The 14777-nt window shown below is 44.9% G+C and overlaps 1 protein-coding gene across 3 annotated transcripts in view; it reads right to left on the bottom strand.

The window, feature by feature from the left end:
• PTPN6 (protein tyrosine phosphatase non-receptor type 6) overlaps positions 1–14777 on the bottom strand; it is a 40005-nt gene that overhangs the window by 3907 nt on the left and 21321 nt on the right. For all 3 annotated transcript variants that reach the window (XM_053370286.1, XM_053370287.1, XM_053370288.1), the window contains exons 6-14: positions 13659–13775; positions 10683–10796; positions 8596–8692; positions 7230–7300; positions 6980–7129; positions 4909–5040; positions 3287–3441; positions 1811–1878; positions 237–388 (exon numbers count right to left, since the gene is read on the bottom strand). In XM_053370286.1, coding sequence (XP_053226261.1) covers positions 237–388; positions 1811–1878; positions 3287–3441; positions 4909–5040; positions 6980–7129; positions 7230–7300; positions 8596–8692; positions 10683–10796; positions 13659–13775 — 1056 coding nt within the window. The remainder of the gene's footprint in view (positions 1–236; positions 389–1810; positions 1879–3286; positions 3442–4908; positions 5041–6979; positions 7130–7229; positions 7301–8595; positions 8693–10682; positions 10797–13658; positions 13776–14777) is intronic.

The following is a 14777-nucleotide window of genomic DNA, read 5'->3' on the forward strand; positions in this document are numbered from 1 at the left end:
CTTGCACTGGTGTGCTTTCGAACTGCTAGGTTGGCACGAGCAGGGACTGAGCAACAGGAGCTCACTCCATTGTGGGGATTCGAACTACCGACCTTCTGATCGGCAAGCCCAAGAAGCTCAGTGGTTTAGACCACAGCTCCACCCGTGTCCCAGCTATGATCTCCTTGAGGATGTGGGGCATCTTCCGTAAAGGAGAAGATGCTAATGATAGTGACCACCCCATGCCAGTCCCATACCTGCATAACATCCAGCTTCTTCTTAGTGGTCTCTATGAACTGGCAGATAGCCATGTAGATGAACTTGTACTGTGCTTCGGTCTGCACCATGCCTGAGCGCTGGGAGCGAACCATCTGAATGGCCTTTGGGATGTCGATATCACAGTCAAACCCTGGAAGGAAGGAAAAGGGGGGGAGGCGGAATGTGGATAGCTCAGTTGGTTAGAGCGTGGTGCTGCTAGCACCAAGGTTGCAGGTTCAATCCCCGCTTGGGGCTGAACTAGATGATCCTCAGGACCCCTTCCAACTTTGATTCTACAGTGCAATAAATAAACGGGGGAAGAAGTCGTTCAAGACTTACAGGCCAATTGTAAGCAAGTGGCACTGAATAAAACAGGGCTTGCTCCCAAGTAAGCATGTATGGGATTGCTGTCTTTACTTTTCCTTGCACATGGCACTAAGAGCAGCATATAAGTTATGAAATATAAAACAACATCACATACCATAATAAAATATTCTGTAGCAAGCATAGGAATAATGCAGGCCATGATCCAGCAAAGTATGTTTATGTCCCACTGATTTCATTAGGAGGGATGTGCAGCCCAATCCTATGCATGCTTACTCGGAAGTAGGTCCTGCTGAATTCATTTGTGCTTCCTCCCAGAGCTGGCAGCAGCTTTAGACATGTGCTCAAGTCTCTCACTGAGCTCAATGCTCATCCATGAATGGTCGAGATACACCTATCAAAGACATCTAGCTGCTGGAGGTGGGATAATGCTTCCCTGATGTACAAATGTTTGTACAATGTCCTACGTTGAAAAATTTTCTGGCAGAAGGTCATAGAGACAGTCGACATGACTGTACGGAACAATCTTAAATTTGCAGAGGAGACTGTCCTTTTGAGTTATATACCCAACACATGGAATCTAAGAAAGGGACAATATAAATGGACTCCCCGCGGCCTTTGTACGGCAAAAAGACAGGTATTGATGAACTGGAAAAATAAAGTTGAGGATCCCTTTAACAACTGAAGATATGTAAAAACTCGCTACACATGAACAAGTTGTGTACAAACGTAGACTTGCCATGGACAAATTTAAAAATATTTGGTTAACTACAATAACAATTCCCCCCTTTTTTGTAATGTATACAGTATCTTTTTTGTTGTTGTTCTGTTTTCTACAGGGGTACTATTTCTTGTTTCTTATTCTTCTTTGAATCTTATTTTACTCTGTGCACTTGTAATTTTGTACTTTTTTACTTTTCAATAAAGAATACAAAATAACAACAACAAGAAGAAGATGCATATCTTTACCCAGGCTTCCCCCACTCCTGCTGTGCTGCTACAATGTTACTTTGCTATTGATTATTGGTTTTAGTTCATGGTTATAATGTAATTTGTTTTAATTCACCCTTGCTACTCAAGAGGGCAAACAGGAGATGGGAAGTCCTGTGTCATTTACGGGACAGGCTTTGGCTGTTCTCGTTTTCCCATCTACGTGACCAGGAAGGCAAGGGGCTTAACCCTGGCCAGCGGCAAAGAGGGACCAAGGAATAGAATGGCCACCAGGATTCAAAACAAGAAGTGACCTAACCTTTTATGGAGATCAAATCCACAATCATATCGATGACTATGATGGTCCCGGTGCGACCAATCCCAGCACTGTAGGGAGAGATGGAGATTAGGGAGACATGCGGCAGTATGTTCTACATGCATAAAACAGACAAGGCTTCCCTTGCTAGAACCTACCAAGGTGCAGTTAGTCCAAGACTGTAGTTAGAGCAGCAGCCTCTGGACATCTGCATTTCCCTTCCCAGGTTGCCTTTGTGCCCCCAACATCCAGTATAAGGTAAAGGTAAAGGGACCCCTGATCATTAGGTCCAGTCGCAGATGACTCTGGGGTTGCGGCGCTCATCTCGCTTTACTGGCCGAGGGAGCCGGTGTACAGCTTCTGGGTCATGTGGCCAGCATGGCTAATCCACTTCTGGTGAACCAGAGTAGCGCACGGAAACACTGTTTAACTTCCCGCCGGAGTGGTACCTATTTATCTACTTGCACTTTGACGTACTTTCGAACTGCTAGGTTGGCAGGAGCAGGGACTGAACAACGGGAGCTCACCCCGTCGCCGGGATTCGAACCACCAACCTTCTGATCGACAAGTCCTAGCACCACCCGCGTCCCAACATCCAGTATACTTAGGTATCTATTGCCTCTATATAGGGAGGTTTCACTTAGCTCTTATGGCTAGTGGTTGCTGATAGATCCACCGCCCTCCGTGAATCTGCCTTGTCCTTTCGGAAAAATTATTTTACGTAAACATCCCTGCTTGAGAGATTAACAAATAAACTACAGTTGACATGTGGGTAGATCAAAGAAGATGGCTTGACCCCAGTGTGGTTTAATTTCATAGCATATGGCAGTATTCCAGAAAATGAAAAATCCCTCCCCCATCAGAATTAGGCTCAATCTGGTTGTTCTAAATTTAAACATAGATTATTATATTCGCTTTGAACCCCCTCCCATGTTCATTAATATACCAACACTTTGTTTCCTGGGTAACGCAACAGGAAAAGTGACTATTACTCATACTTAATCTAAGCACAACAACCACAAGGGCTCCTGATCAGGCTACGCGATGTAGAACGTTATCTGTTAATTTTCTTCTATCCTGTTTCATATTTGTTTTTGTTTAAGCCAAGTTCATGAACCAATAACTTATACATTGACCACTAATAATGAACCAAATGTTGCAGATATTACTGTGAATTTTTTACACTGTTTTTGTGATATACAAATGGCATGAGAGGACTTGGTCTGTTTATTTGTATTATTTATTATTACTATTATAAAGCCCAATAAAAAGTTAGTCCAAATAAAAAATAAAATAGCAGTGATCAGCACTTCTTGCGGAACGTACCTATTAAGACTTATGAGCGGATGCCAAAATTTATCGCTGGTTTATATACCGGCACTGTGATATTTTCCCAGTTTATTTTACTGATCGTTAGAGAATAGATTCCTGTTTGCTGCATATCTAGCAGTGAATTCACAATGGCGCCAACTCACTCACCTGCAATGAACTATTATGGGTCCAGCTCCAGAGATGCTCTCCTGCTTCTGATTGACTTGGTCAAGGAAGCCCAGGACTCCTCCAGGCTCACTGGGCACTCCATGGTCCGGCCAGCTCAGGTACTGGTAATGCCAGATGTCTCGCACAGCCTCACTCTGGCAGGGGGCAACAACATCACACCCTCATGTGGGTTCATGCCTGCAACTCCTTTGTCTAGCCCTCAACCCACCGGCTTGCTCTCTCCCATCACGCTTACAGTCAGAGAAAGCAACCCAACACTCTCCTAACTCTCTGATGGCTGGAGGAATGAGATGGCCCAGCTCCTCTCTGTCTGTCTCCCAGAGGCTTTGATGACTGTCTCCAGAGAGGAGAGGCAGACAAATCTGACCCCCGAGGGACAGTCCGCAAGCAAGTTCTCCTGCACAAGCCCCATAAGAGGCTTTTATTTCAAGAGGAGAACTTTAGACTGGATGCAACCCAGTGGGCCCAAGTAGATTTCTGCTGTCTCCACATATTGGCTATTAGAGGAGCTTCACGTGTTAAGATGCATTTTGTCTGTCTGCTGTACCTCAGGTTACATACGCTTCATGTTACAGACTCCGCTAACCCAGAAATAGTGCTTCAGGTTAAGTACTTTGCTTCAGGATGAGAACAGAAATCGTGCTCCGGCAGCGTGGCAGCAGCAGGAGGCCCCATTAGCTAAAGTGGTGCTTCAGGTTAAGAACAGTTACCACTGTAATTGTCCCAGAGCCAATTAGTAACAGCGTCAGTGTTGCACAGGCCTTGAGGTCCCAGATTCACGAAGATGATCAGGCGAAAATGGTAAGAATGGAAATCTGAACCTCTGGAGTCACTTGGAGGAAAGCGAATGAAGCTGCTGACAGAGGCATTGTGGGATGGAGTGGGGGAAGAAAGAGGAAACGCAGAACCAGCAGCAGACATTTCAGGGGACTAGCAATTCTTTTCGTAGAATATATATGATTCATGTGCTCCGTTATTTCAGAGGATGCAGCTGGCATCACAGCCAAACTGCAGCACCCCAGTGTTTTCGTGTTTTGTTTTTTTTAAAAAAACTTATTTATTAATTTTTCACAAAGAAAAAAATAACTTTGCAAATTTTAAGATACTTTACAAATTTTATATACTTTTAAAATATTAAAAGTATGAGTAGATTGTGTGCCAGAGATGGAGATGGAATAGCAAACATCCAGGTGCCAGGCAAAGTGCTGGGATATTTTTTCCTGCAGGTCCTTATTTTCAGCAATATTTGTAGCGATCAGGGCCATCTTTACCCAGGTGTACAAGGGGTGCGTGGCACCCGGGCGCCGAATTCTGGGGGGAGCCAAATGTATACCTACTGTATACCGGTCCCTCTCGATCGGCGGCAATGGAGCAAAAGTCTCTGCCCCCCTCCTCCATCGCTTTGATACTCCGTAACATCGTTGTTACAGGTGAGCGATTCCCCCCCCTCAAAAAAGGTCAATGGAAGTTAATTTGGGGGCACCTAAACTCAATTTGGGGGCACTGTACGGATCTTTGTACCCCAGCGGCACATATGCTAAAGACGGCACTGGTAGCGATAATAGTAGTCATTGAATGTTCTCCAGGCTTGGTGTACTCACATTGTGGACAGATGAAAGGCAGAGCTGTCGGAGTTTATATTCTAAGGCATCATGTTCCCCGATGTTTTCCACAATGTACGGCCCATACTGTTTGCTGCTGCCCACCTCTGGCCAGTAAGGGACACATTTGTTCTGTTAGGAAACAGAAAGCAGGTTTTGATGGGTGACAGTGGGAACAACTGGAATCTTTGGCAGGCCTTGAATGACTCCTGCAAGGTGACATAACTTATGGATATATTGGATAAGTATAAACTAGATGTTATTCAGGATGCAGTTAATCTAGAATTGTAGAGGACCCACGTTTGGGTGGAGGGGAGTCTTAATACTTTACTATATAATTTTATTTTCAGCATTCAAACACTTTTTCTTCTCCTTTTGTACATCTCTGATGGGAAATGATAATTGTGATGTATACTAAAAAAATCAATAAAGATTAAATACCTCCCAAAAAAGAAAGAAAGTGGGAAGAAGATCACAGCTGTCCTCTTCACCTAAAGCAAAACTTGGAAGGAAATCTACCTGAGGATGGTGAAAGTTCAATTACAAGCAAACAGCACACGGGTAATAAAAAAACGATTTGACTACTCCTTCACCAGAGTGATTTGGAAGACAGAAGCAGCAGCAGGGAGACAGGAAGGAAGTCCTTAAATCAGGGATAGTCAATGTGGTCCCATTCAAATATTGCTGACTATAACTTCTGTCACCTCAGGCTATTGGCCATCCTGGCTGGGGCTGATGGGATATTTATGTAATTAATGAATGAATATCCTGCCCTTTACCCCAAAGGAGCATTCTAAAAACATCTTAAAAACCAGTGACCTCAGGGTTGCCAGAAACAGTGAACTTCCAGCCATCCAAAGTCTGGGTGTTTGTTTGTTTGTTTGTTTGTTTATTCCTTCTCGCCCCCCCTCCGGAAGTCAATAATGAGGGAGACAAGCACACCTCACTAGGGGTGGCATTTCGCAAATGAGGGACTACTGCATCATTCTCTTGGCTCTTGGTTTGTATCTTTCCACAGTCCTGGTTTCCCCACCACTGAAAAAATCCCTGCCCCCCCAACATCCACTTTCCCACCTTGTGCATGTGAATAATAATAATAATTTATTTATACTCCGCCCCCCCCCCGGCCAGAGCTAGGCTCAGGGCGGCTAACACCAGTAAAATTACAGTAAAAACATAATAGGAAAGAAAAAACCAATTTAAAATACAGGTTAAAATGCAATTTAAAATGCAGCCTCATTTTAAAAGTAGCCCATAGATCAAAACCATAAGGGGAGGGAAACATAAGGGTCAGACTGAGTCCAACCCAAAGGCCAGGCGGAACAGCTCTGTCTTGCAGGCCCAGCGGAAAGATGTCAAGTCCTGCAGGGCCCTAGTTTCTTGTGACAGAGTGTTCCACCAAGTCAGGGCCAGTACTGAAAAGGCCCTGACCCTAGCTGAGATCAATCTAACCACCTTGCAACTTGGGACCTCCAAAATGTTGTCATTTGTGGACCTTAAGGTCCTCCGTGGGGCATACCAGGAGAGGCGGTCCCATAGGTACGAGGGTCCTAGGGCTTTAAAGGTCAAAACCAGCACCTTAAACTTGACCCTATACTCCATCGGGAGCCAGTGCAGCTGGTAAAGCGCTGGATGGATATGATCCTGCGGCAAGGACCCCGTAAGGAGCCTCGCCGCGGCATTCTGCACCTGCTGGAGTTTCTGGGTCAGCTTCAAGGGCAGCCCCGCGTAGAGCGAGTTGCAATAATCAAGCCTGGAGGTGACCGTCGCATGGATCACTGTGGCCAGATCAGGGCGAGAAACCCCGCAGGTCAGCAAAGTGGCAGGAAGCGAAGGGTTAACATGAAAAGGTGAAGCAGTTCTCTGCTGGAACTGAGCTTTGCGGCAAAGAAATTGGCTGCTGTACATCATTTGTGTGGAATGTTTGGCAGCACCTCCAGCCCTATAAATCTTCCAAGGGAGTTTCTCACAATTCTGGAGGAGATGAAGACCAAGCAGGAAAGATGTAATGTATGCTGAGAAGGTGGAGGAATGGATTGAGAGGAATGTCCCCCCCCTTGCCCCTCCTTACTCTTCCTTTCTCCACTTCTCGAGTGGTCATCACAATGATGCGCGAGTTTTCTTGCCACACCATCTGCCAGAAATCATTGGTGGTGGCATCTAGACAACCTTGGCTGGCAATGTAAGTTTTGCTGCATTCCTCAGGGCTGAATAGCTTGTTCTGCAAGTGAGCAAACAGGTAAAATATAAAGGGCCTGGAGCAAAAATCCGCCGCCACCGCCACAACCCTTCTTTCTGGAAGACATGACTCGACTCCTCACCTTGATATAGTTGGCATTTATATAATCTGACCCAGGATCTCTGTCTTGGAGGATGACTCGAGAGTGGTCAACTAAAAGAGGAGGCAGCACAGTTAGTATGTCTCTTAAGGAATGCCCTATGCAATCCACTCTCTTCAGGGCTCAGGGCTCAAACAGAGGTTGCAGCACGTGCCCTGTGACCGGGGCTGGATTTAGGTTTGATGAGGCCCTAAGTTACTGAAAGGGGACGCGGGTGGCACTGTGGGTTAAACCACAGAGCCTAGGACTTCCCAATCAGAAGGTCGGCGGTTCGAATCCCTGCAACGGGGTGAGCTCCCGTTGCTTGGTCCCTGCTCCTGCCGACCTAGCAGTTTTACCTAGCATTTCAAAAGCACGTCAAAGTGCAAGTAGATAAATAGGTACCACTCCAGTGGGAAGGTAAACGGCGTTTCTGTGCACTGCTCTGGTTCGCCATGCTGGCCACATGACCCGGAAGCTGTACGCCGGCTCCCTCGGCCAATAAAGCGAGATGAGCGCCGCAACCCCAGAGTTGGTCACGACTGGACCTAATGGTCAGGGGTCCCTTTACCTTTACCTTAAGTTACTGAAGGTAATGGGGCCCTTTATATGTCCAGCTGCCCTTTGTCAACAACAAATCGTCGCTGTTTTTTGTGTTGCATATATGCTCCTCCCCCTTAATGAAGATTACTTGCTCTGAGACCCCACAGCTAATTCTCCCCTGGCCTCCTTGCTGGCCCAAGTAGGACTAATTCAGCCAGCTAGCCCTGGTGACTATCTAATGCTTATTAGATGGATTTCCCCCAAATTGATTTCTGAACTTCGAATTTTATTGTTATTCATGTTTTTATACTGTATTTTATGCTGCTTTTACAATTAAGTGTTTTAATTTTGTTGTTAGCCGCCCTGAGCCTGGTTTTCTCAACCGGGAAGGGCGGGGTATAAATAAAAACATATTATTATTATATGGTAATTTATGGACCTACACAACACAAAACACTGTTGCTGTATGTAGGTTTTATTTTATTTGTTTTGTATCTTATATGTCGGAGATGTACATCCAGTTTTTTCCCCTTTAAATATTTTGGAGCCCCCAAGAGAGTGGGGCCCTAAGCTATAGCTTGTTTAGCTTATACGTAAATTTGACACTACCTGTGACCAGTGCTATTTTTCTAGAAAAAGAGGTCCCAGAACTCGCCATGAACACCTCCCTCATTCTCCTAGAATGGCAATGGAGCCCACCTGAGAGGTGCCGGAACTGAGTTCTGGCTGAAAAAAAGCACTGCCTCAGACTCCTCTGGCACCTGATTCTGTGGCCTGTGTAGGCCCAGCTTCTGGGTCAAGATGATAGGTGGAACTCCAGACTCACATGGCAAAATGTTCTTATAGCGGTTCTTGCCCTTGTTTTCTGGTCTTTGGCCCTCATGCCGTTCATACAGGTTCTTCGTCTCCTGTTTCTGCAAGCTCTGAAAGGGGAAGAGGCATGGAGGAGTGTTTAATAAGGGCAAGCATGGCTTACAGCTGGAGGAGAGAAAGAGATCTAAAAACTGGGGTTCATGGGTTCAGCTTGTCCATGGGGTTGCTGAGAGGTGCTGGTAGCGTTTGCCTGTGGATTGGAGGCAGGAGGCAAAGGCAACCTCTCTCAGGAACAAGAAGTGACCAACAGGAAGCATCTCTCAAGCATGAGGAAGCATCCATGTTCACACTCACCCACACCTCCCTCTCTTGCATCAAAATTTAAATAATTAGTGTCTTGGGCAGGTGTTTTTGCTTGTGATGTGCCATGCACATCGGTGACACGGAGATAATCTCCAGCACTGTCGCTGGTTGTCTCCCAAGTTGGCAAGGCTCACTTGACATCAACACTAGGGCTGGACAATACAGTGGTACCTCGTTCTGAGTCCGGGATCCCCAGACACTAGACGAAAAGGATGCACAACAAAGTGCCGCTTCTGCGCATGCGCAAAGCGCGATTTAGCGCTTCTGCACATGCGTGAGCGGCAAACCCGGAAGTAACCCATTCCGGTACTTCTGGGTTTAACGCAAACGTTCGACAAAATGAACGCTCGGCGAGGCGGACTCAAAATGAGGTACCACTGTATATCAATATATCATCCCAAACCAGTTTGAAGTCCATACTGTGATATCGGTTACATGATGTGTGCTAGGGCTGGCCGATATATTGTCCAAAAACCAATTTCAAATCTATATCATGAAATTGGTTTTTTTTATATATAATTTTTGACCTGACAATGTATTGCAACTCAGTCTGTGTGTGTGTGTGTGTGCACGCGCTATGCAAAAATCACAATGTGGGTAAAACTGTGAAGCCAGCTAGTACCTGTACATAGCTCTATCCTTATTTCAGACATTGTGATAAATCAGTATATTGTAATGTTTAGCTGGTGATAGATCACAAAGTTGAAAACCATATATTGTTCAGCCCTAATCAACACAAAATAGGCGTTAGTGTCATTAGGCTAGTCCTCTGCAATGCTCTTCCATTAAGAGTTTCAGCAAGTGTCCTCTGCTTCATCCTTTAAACTGCTGCCAAAAACTTTTCTATTCCACTTTTGCAGGGAATTGGGAACACATCTCTCCATCACAGTTAGTTGCTGCCCTCTGATTTTAATTATTTTCTATGTTTTTATTATATAGATATATTATTGTAAACTGCTTTAACTTTTCTTAGGATATCCGGTGCTATACCAGCTGCACTGGCTCCCGATGGAGTACAGGATCAGGTTTAAGGTGCTGGTTTTAACCTTTAAAGCCCTATACGGCCTAGGACCCTCGTACCTACGGGACCGCCTCTCCTGGTATGCCCCACAGAGAAACTTACGGTCTTCAAATAAAAACATCTTGAAGGTCCCAGGCCACAGAGAAGTTAGGCTGGCCTCAACCAGAGCCAGGGCTTTTTCGACTGTGGCTCCGACCTGGTGGAACACTCTGTCACAAGAGACCAGGGCCCTGCGGGACTTGACATCTTTCCGCAGGGCCTGCAAGACAGAGCTGTTCCGCCAGGCCTTTGGCCAGGGCACAGCCTGACTCCCTCCCTCGGCAATCTTCGCGGAGCTCTGGCCCAATGGTGGCCAGTGGCTTGAATTAATTTTATAATGAATGATTTTAGAGTGTTGTTTATGCTGTACTTTTGTACTGTTTTATTGTTGTTAGCCGCCCTGAGCCCGGCTTCGGCTGGGGAGGGCGGGATATAAATAAAATTTATTATTATTATTATTATTATTATTATTATTATTATTATGTCAGGATGCAAATGACTTTATACATGAATGCATTCTAAAAATGCTAGCGGTCGAAACAATAAGGTCTTGTGAATGTGTCAGTACACCACCCCCAGTTGAGGTGGGGATAAGCCAAGAACCAGGACAGGAGCAGGGAGTTCCAGACTCCATAACGCATCACAAGGAAGAGGAAGCCCCACCGTTCGCCACTCACATCGAACTCCTCCCAGAAACCTCCTTTGGCAGCCTCTTCCTCTTGGCTTCTCTTTTCAAGCATCTGCACCCTGTCCTCAATGTCGGCTGCATTCACCCGGGTGGCGTTGAAAGGCTAGCGGGAGGGGAGGAAAGAAGGAAGGAAGGAAAGAAAGAAGGGGAAATGTGAGAAACAAACAGAGGTCTCTCTGGAGACAAGAAAAAGGGAAGGTCAAGGAGCAGAGCTCTCCCACCCACAAACCCAGAATCTGGGCTGCTTATCTCGTTGCTTGGCGGCTACTTTTCCCCATGAGATGGGAGGGGGAATGGGGGGGGCATCCACTAAGGAGAGAGAAAAATGATCAGTTGAGGGAGAAGGGGAACATAGAATCATAGAATTGGGGAGTTGTTGTGTACAGCGGTACCTTGAGTTACAGATGCTTCAGGTTACAGACTCCGCTTAACTCAGGTTAAGAACTTTGCTTCAGGATGAGAACAGAAATCACGCGGCGGCAGCAGCGGGAGGCCCCATTAGCTAAAGTGGGACCTCAGGTTAAGAACAGTTTCAGGTTAAGAATGGACCTCCGGAATGAATTAAGTTCTTAACCTGAGGTACCACTGTACTGAGTTTGGATCTTAGAACAATAGGCTGGTAGGATCCTAGAATGCAACAACTGATTGGCCTGCAGTAGCAGCCCAATCAGGCTCCAGGAGGGAAGAAGAATCAGCCAATCAGACAGAACCCATTGTGTAAATAATGTATATAAAGCCTAAGGTTGGGGGAGGGGTTCACTCTCACTGTTTTACAAGCTGCAATAAAGAGCATGAAATCACTGCGTGACTGGGGGTATATTTCAGGAGTTGAAAGGGACCACAAGGGTCATCTAGTCCAACCCCCTGCAATGCAGGAATATTTTGCCCAAGGTGGGGCTCGAAACCACAACCCTCAGATTCAGAGTCTCATGCTCTACTGGCTGAGCTACAATCCGTTCCTGCTATCCCAAGGGGTCTCTGTGTCCCACTTTACATATGGCAGCCCTCTATTTTGAAGGTATCCTCCACGTGAGGGCTTTCCAGTCCAAGTCAGGCTGAACAATAAGATTCCAGAAAAAGGGAGAGGAGGAGCCTTGAAGCTGTCCATCAAAATGTTTTTTGGAAGCCAAACGTCCGACGGGGTTTCTGCAGCTTCTGATTGGCTGCAGGAGCTTCCTGCAGCCAATCAGAAGTCGCGCTTTGGTTTCCGAACGTTTTGGAAGTCGAAAGGACTTCCGGAACGGATTCCGTTCGACTTTCAAGGTACGACTGTATTTTAAAATGAATATTTTAATTCATCTGTAAGAGAAAAACTGAAGGAAAAAACACATAAAAGAATAAAGGGTCATAGACTATTTCTAATAAATTCATACACTGTATCTTATAATGTGTTGCAATTTGTTAAACTATCTTATCACAGTCACTGTAGCATTTTATGCCATTGCTACAGTGACATAAAAAATGTTAAACACCTCTCCAAAAATAAATAAGCATTCATGATTTACTTTGAAACTTCTTGGTCATTAACCCCGAAATTCATATAAATAGTGTTTCTCCCCATTAAGGCTATGTCCTAAATCTTCACTCTTAATTGTTGAAATACTCCCCCTCCCCCTTATTGTTAAAATACTGTGGTTGCTACATCATTTGTTCACCAGTTTTGGAGTTTACTCCAGAGGGATTCTGTAATGTGTGACCATAATTCATGAAATTACTGTCCATAGTTTCTTGTACAAGGGCAACTCCATCTGAAAATTAGCCTCTTAAAGTTAATCAGAGACCAGTCTTTCTACTTTCCAGATCTACAGTTAAAACTGATATTCTACTTCTGCTACTTCCTTATTCTGCTTCTCCATACAGCTACAAGTCTTTCTGATCTAATGCCATCAACACTTCCTTATATATTAGATAATTTCCCCCTTGCCACTGGCTTTAACAAAATCTGTGTTTAAGATAACTCCAGTTTGCCAATTGGATTCTGCTGCATGATCCTTCTTACAACATAACAATAATACTTGAAAGCTGTGGAAATGTGGCAGCTTTTTCCCCATCCTCATCTGCAAAAAAACTTCATATTTTTTTTAAAAATACATTAGAAATTTTCCACAAATCTGTCCATCTCACTGAATGAAATTTAAGCCAATTACTTGTATTTCCCCAAACTGCTTCGCAATCACAATCCCTTGCAAAAAAAAAAATTCCAGCTAAAGGAAAAAGGTTTAGGCCCAAACCATAGATGTTCCAATTTTTTGAAAAGCCACGTAACCGAGATGACTTAAAAACAAACAAAAAACATGCATCATATTACTTTCCATAGACCACATCACATAACAACATGGGATAGAAAAAGTTTGTTTTTAATTTGAGGATCCTGGGTTTTGACCCCAACAAATGACATTGTCTAAATTCTTTCTCATTAATTGTGTGTTCCTCCAATTCATAGCTGTCAACCTTTCCCTTTTTTAAAGGGAAATTCCCTTATTCCGAATAGGATTTGTTATGTACGGAGTTGAATAGGATCCAAAAGGCAGCAGTCTGATTGGTCCTAGAACAATAGGATTCAGAATGCAGCAGTCTGATTGGTCCTAGAACAATGCAGCAGTCTGATTGGTCTGCAGGAGCCACCCAATCCAGCTCCAGGTGGAAGTGAATCCGCAACCTGATTGGCCTACAGGAGAATCCCAGAAATGGCCAATCACGTGCGGCCCATTGTGTAAATAATGTATATAAAACAGATATTTTGGGGGAACTTCCATTCCTCACTACTATGAGCTGAATAAAGAGCATGAAATCCACTCTCGACTCCGAGTATATTTCAGGATTCCTCGCGAGAAAAGGGAAAGGTTGACAGCTATGCTCCAGTTGTTTTAGAGAAACATCTAACAAACGTTATAAATAAGAGAGGAAATCAAATGGGGTGGGTAAAGCAGACGCGGTCTACACTTCTCTGTGTATCTCTATATACCTGTCTCAAATACAGATAGGATCCAGAGGCCTCTTCAATTCCCGTTTTCTTAAAATGCTCCACCAGGTCAGCCAAGCTGCCAAACCTCTCTGTGCCCCCAATTGTGTACTTCCCCTTCTGGAGGAAAATAAAAAAATATATTATTAGTCATGTCCCTTATATATGTAACACGCTTCTCCCGCGCATAATTTTTTGCTGACCAGTTGTATTTCCAGTGATCTGGGAGGTTATGACCAGAACCAGTCGCAGGTAACAACCCTCACATTTAACATGCACACACCAATTAACACAAGACACAATCGACCCAGACTTTTTGCTGTTGAAATGAATTGGGAGATCTCAAAATACCACTACAGGCAACTGCCATTTTGCATGTGTTTGATGCGCACCCGACTGAGCATGCACACGCCATGTTTTGCACTGGAAGAGGAAAGGGCTGGGGCGGAATGGGGTGAGGCAGGATTACGTGTGCTTCACCATAGCTGTCAACGTTTCCCGTTTTTTAAGGGAAATTCCCTTATTCCGAATAGGATTCCTCACAAGAAAAGGGGAAAGTTGACAGCTATGGTGCTTCATCAACATGCACAATGACTCGGAATGTCATCCCTCCATAAATGGATGTGTGTGCACCTGTATTGTTTTCTTACGCAACTCCTATTTGTTTCAACAGAGTTCCCCAGAAGAACTTCATGGTGGTTAGTGCCCCATTCATCTAACGCCCATCCTATTTCCCCTCACAGCTTGGTTGTTTAACCAGCTGCAGCAACAGGCACTTAAAGGCGGTGAGAAGATCTAATGCAGTGTGATGGCTTTGCCGGCCTTAGATCGGAAAGAGATGGTTCAAATCCCCACTCAGCCACAAAGCTTACTGCTTGTTCTTGAGTTAGTGACTCCATCTCAACTTACTGTACAGAGTTGCTGACAAGAGAAGTGCAGAATTTGGCAGCCAGGTTGCTCACCCGCGCAAGACAGTTTGAGCATATTACGCCGACCCTGGTCCAACTGCACTGGCTACCCATTAGTTTTCGGGCCCAAAAGTGCTGCTTTTGACCTATAAAGCCTTAAATGGACTGCAATACCCCAAGGACCGCCTCTTCCCATATGAACCTGCCTGGACCC

Source organism: Podarcis raffonei, chromosome 17 (assembly GCF_027172205.1).
Source record: "Podarcis raffonei isolate rPodRaf1 chromosome 17, rPodRaf1.pri, whole genome shotgun sequence".
Taxonomy (NCBI): domain Eukaryota; kingdom Metazoa; phylum Chordata; class Lepidosauria; order Squamata; family Lacertidae; genus Podarcis; species Podarcis raffonei.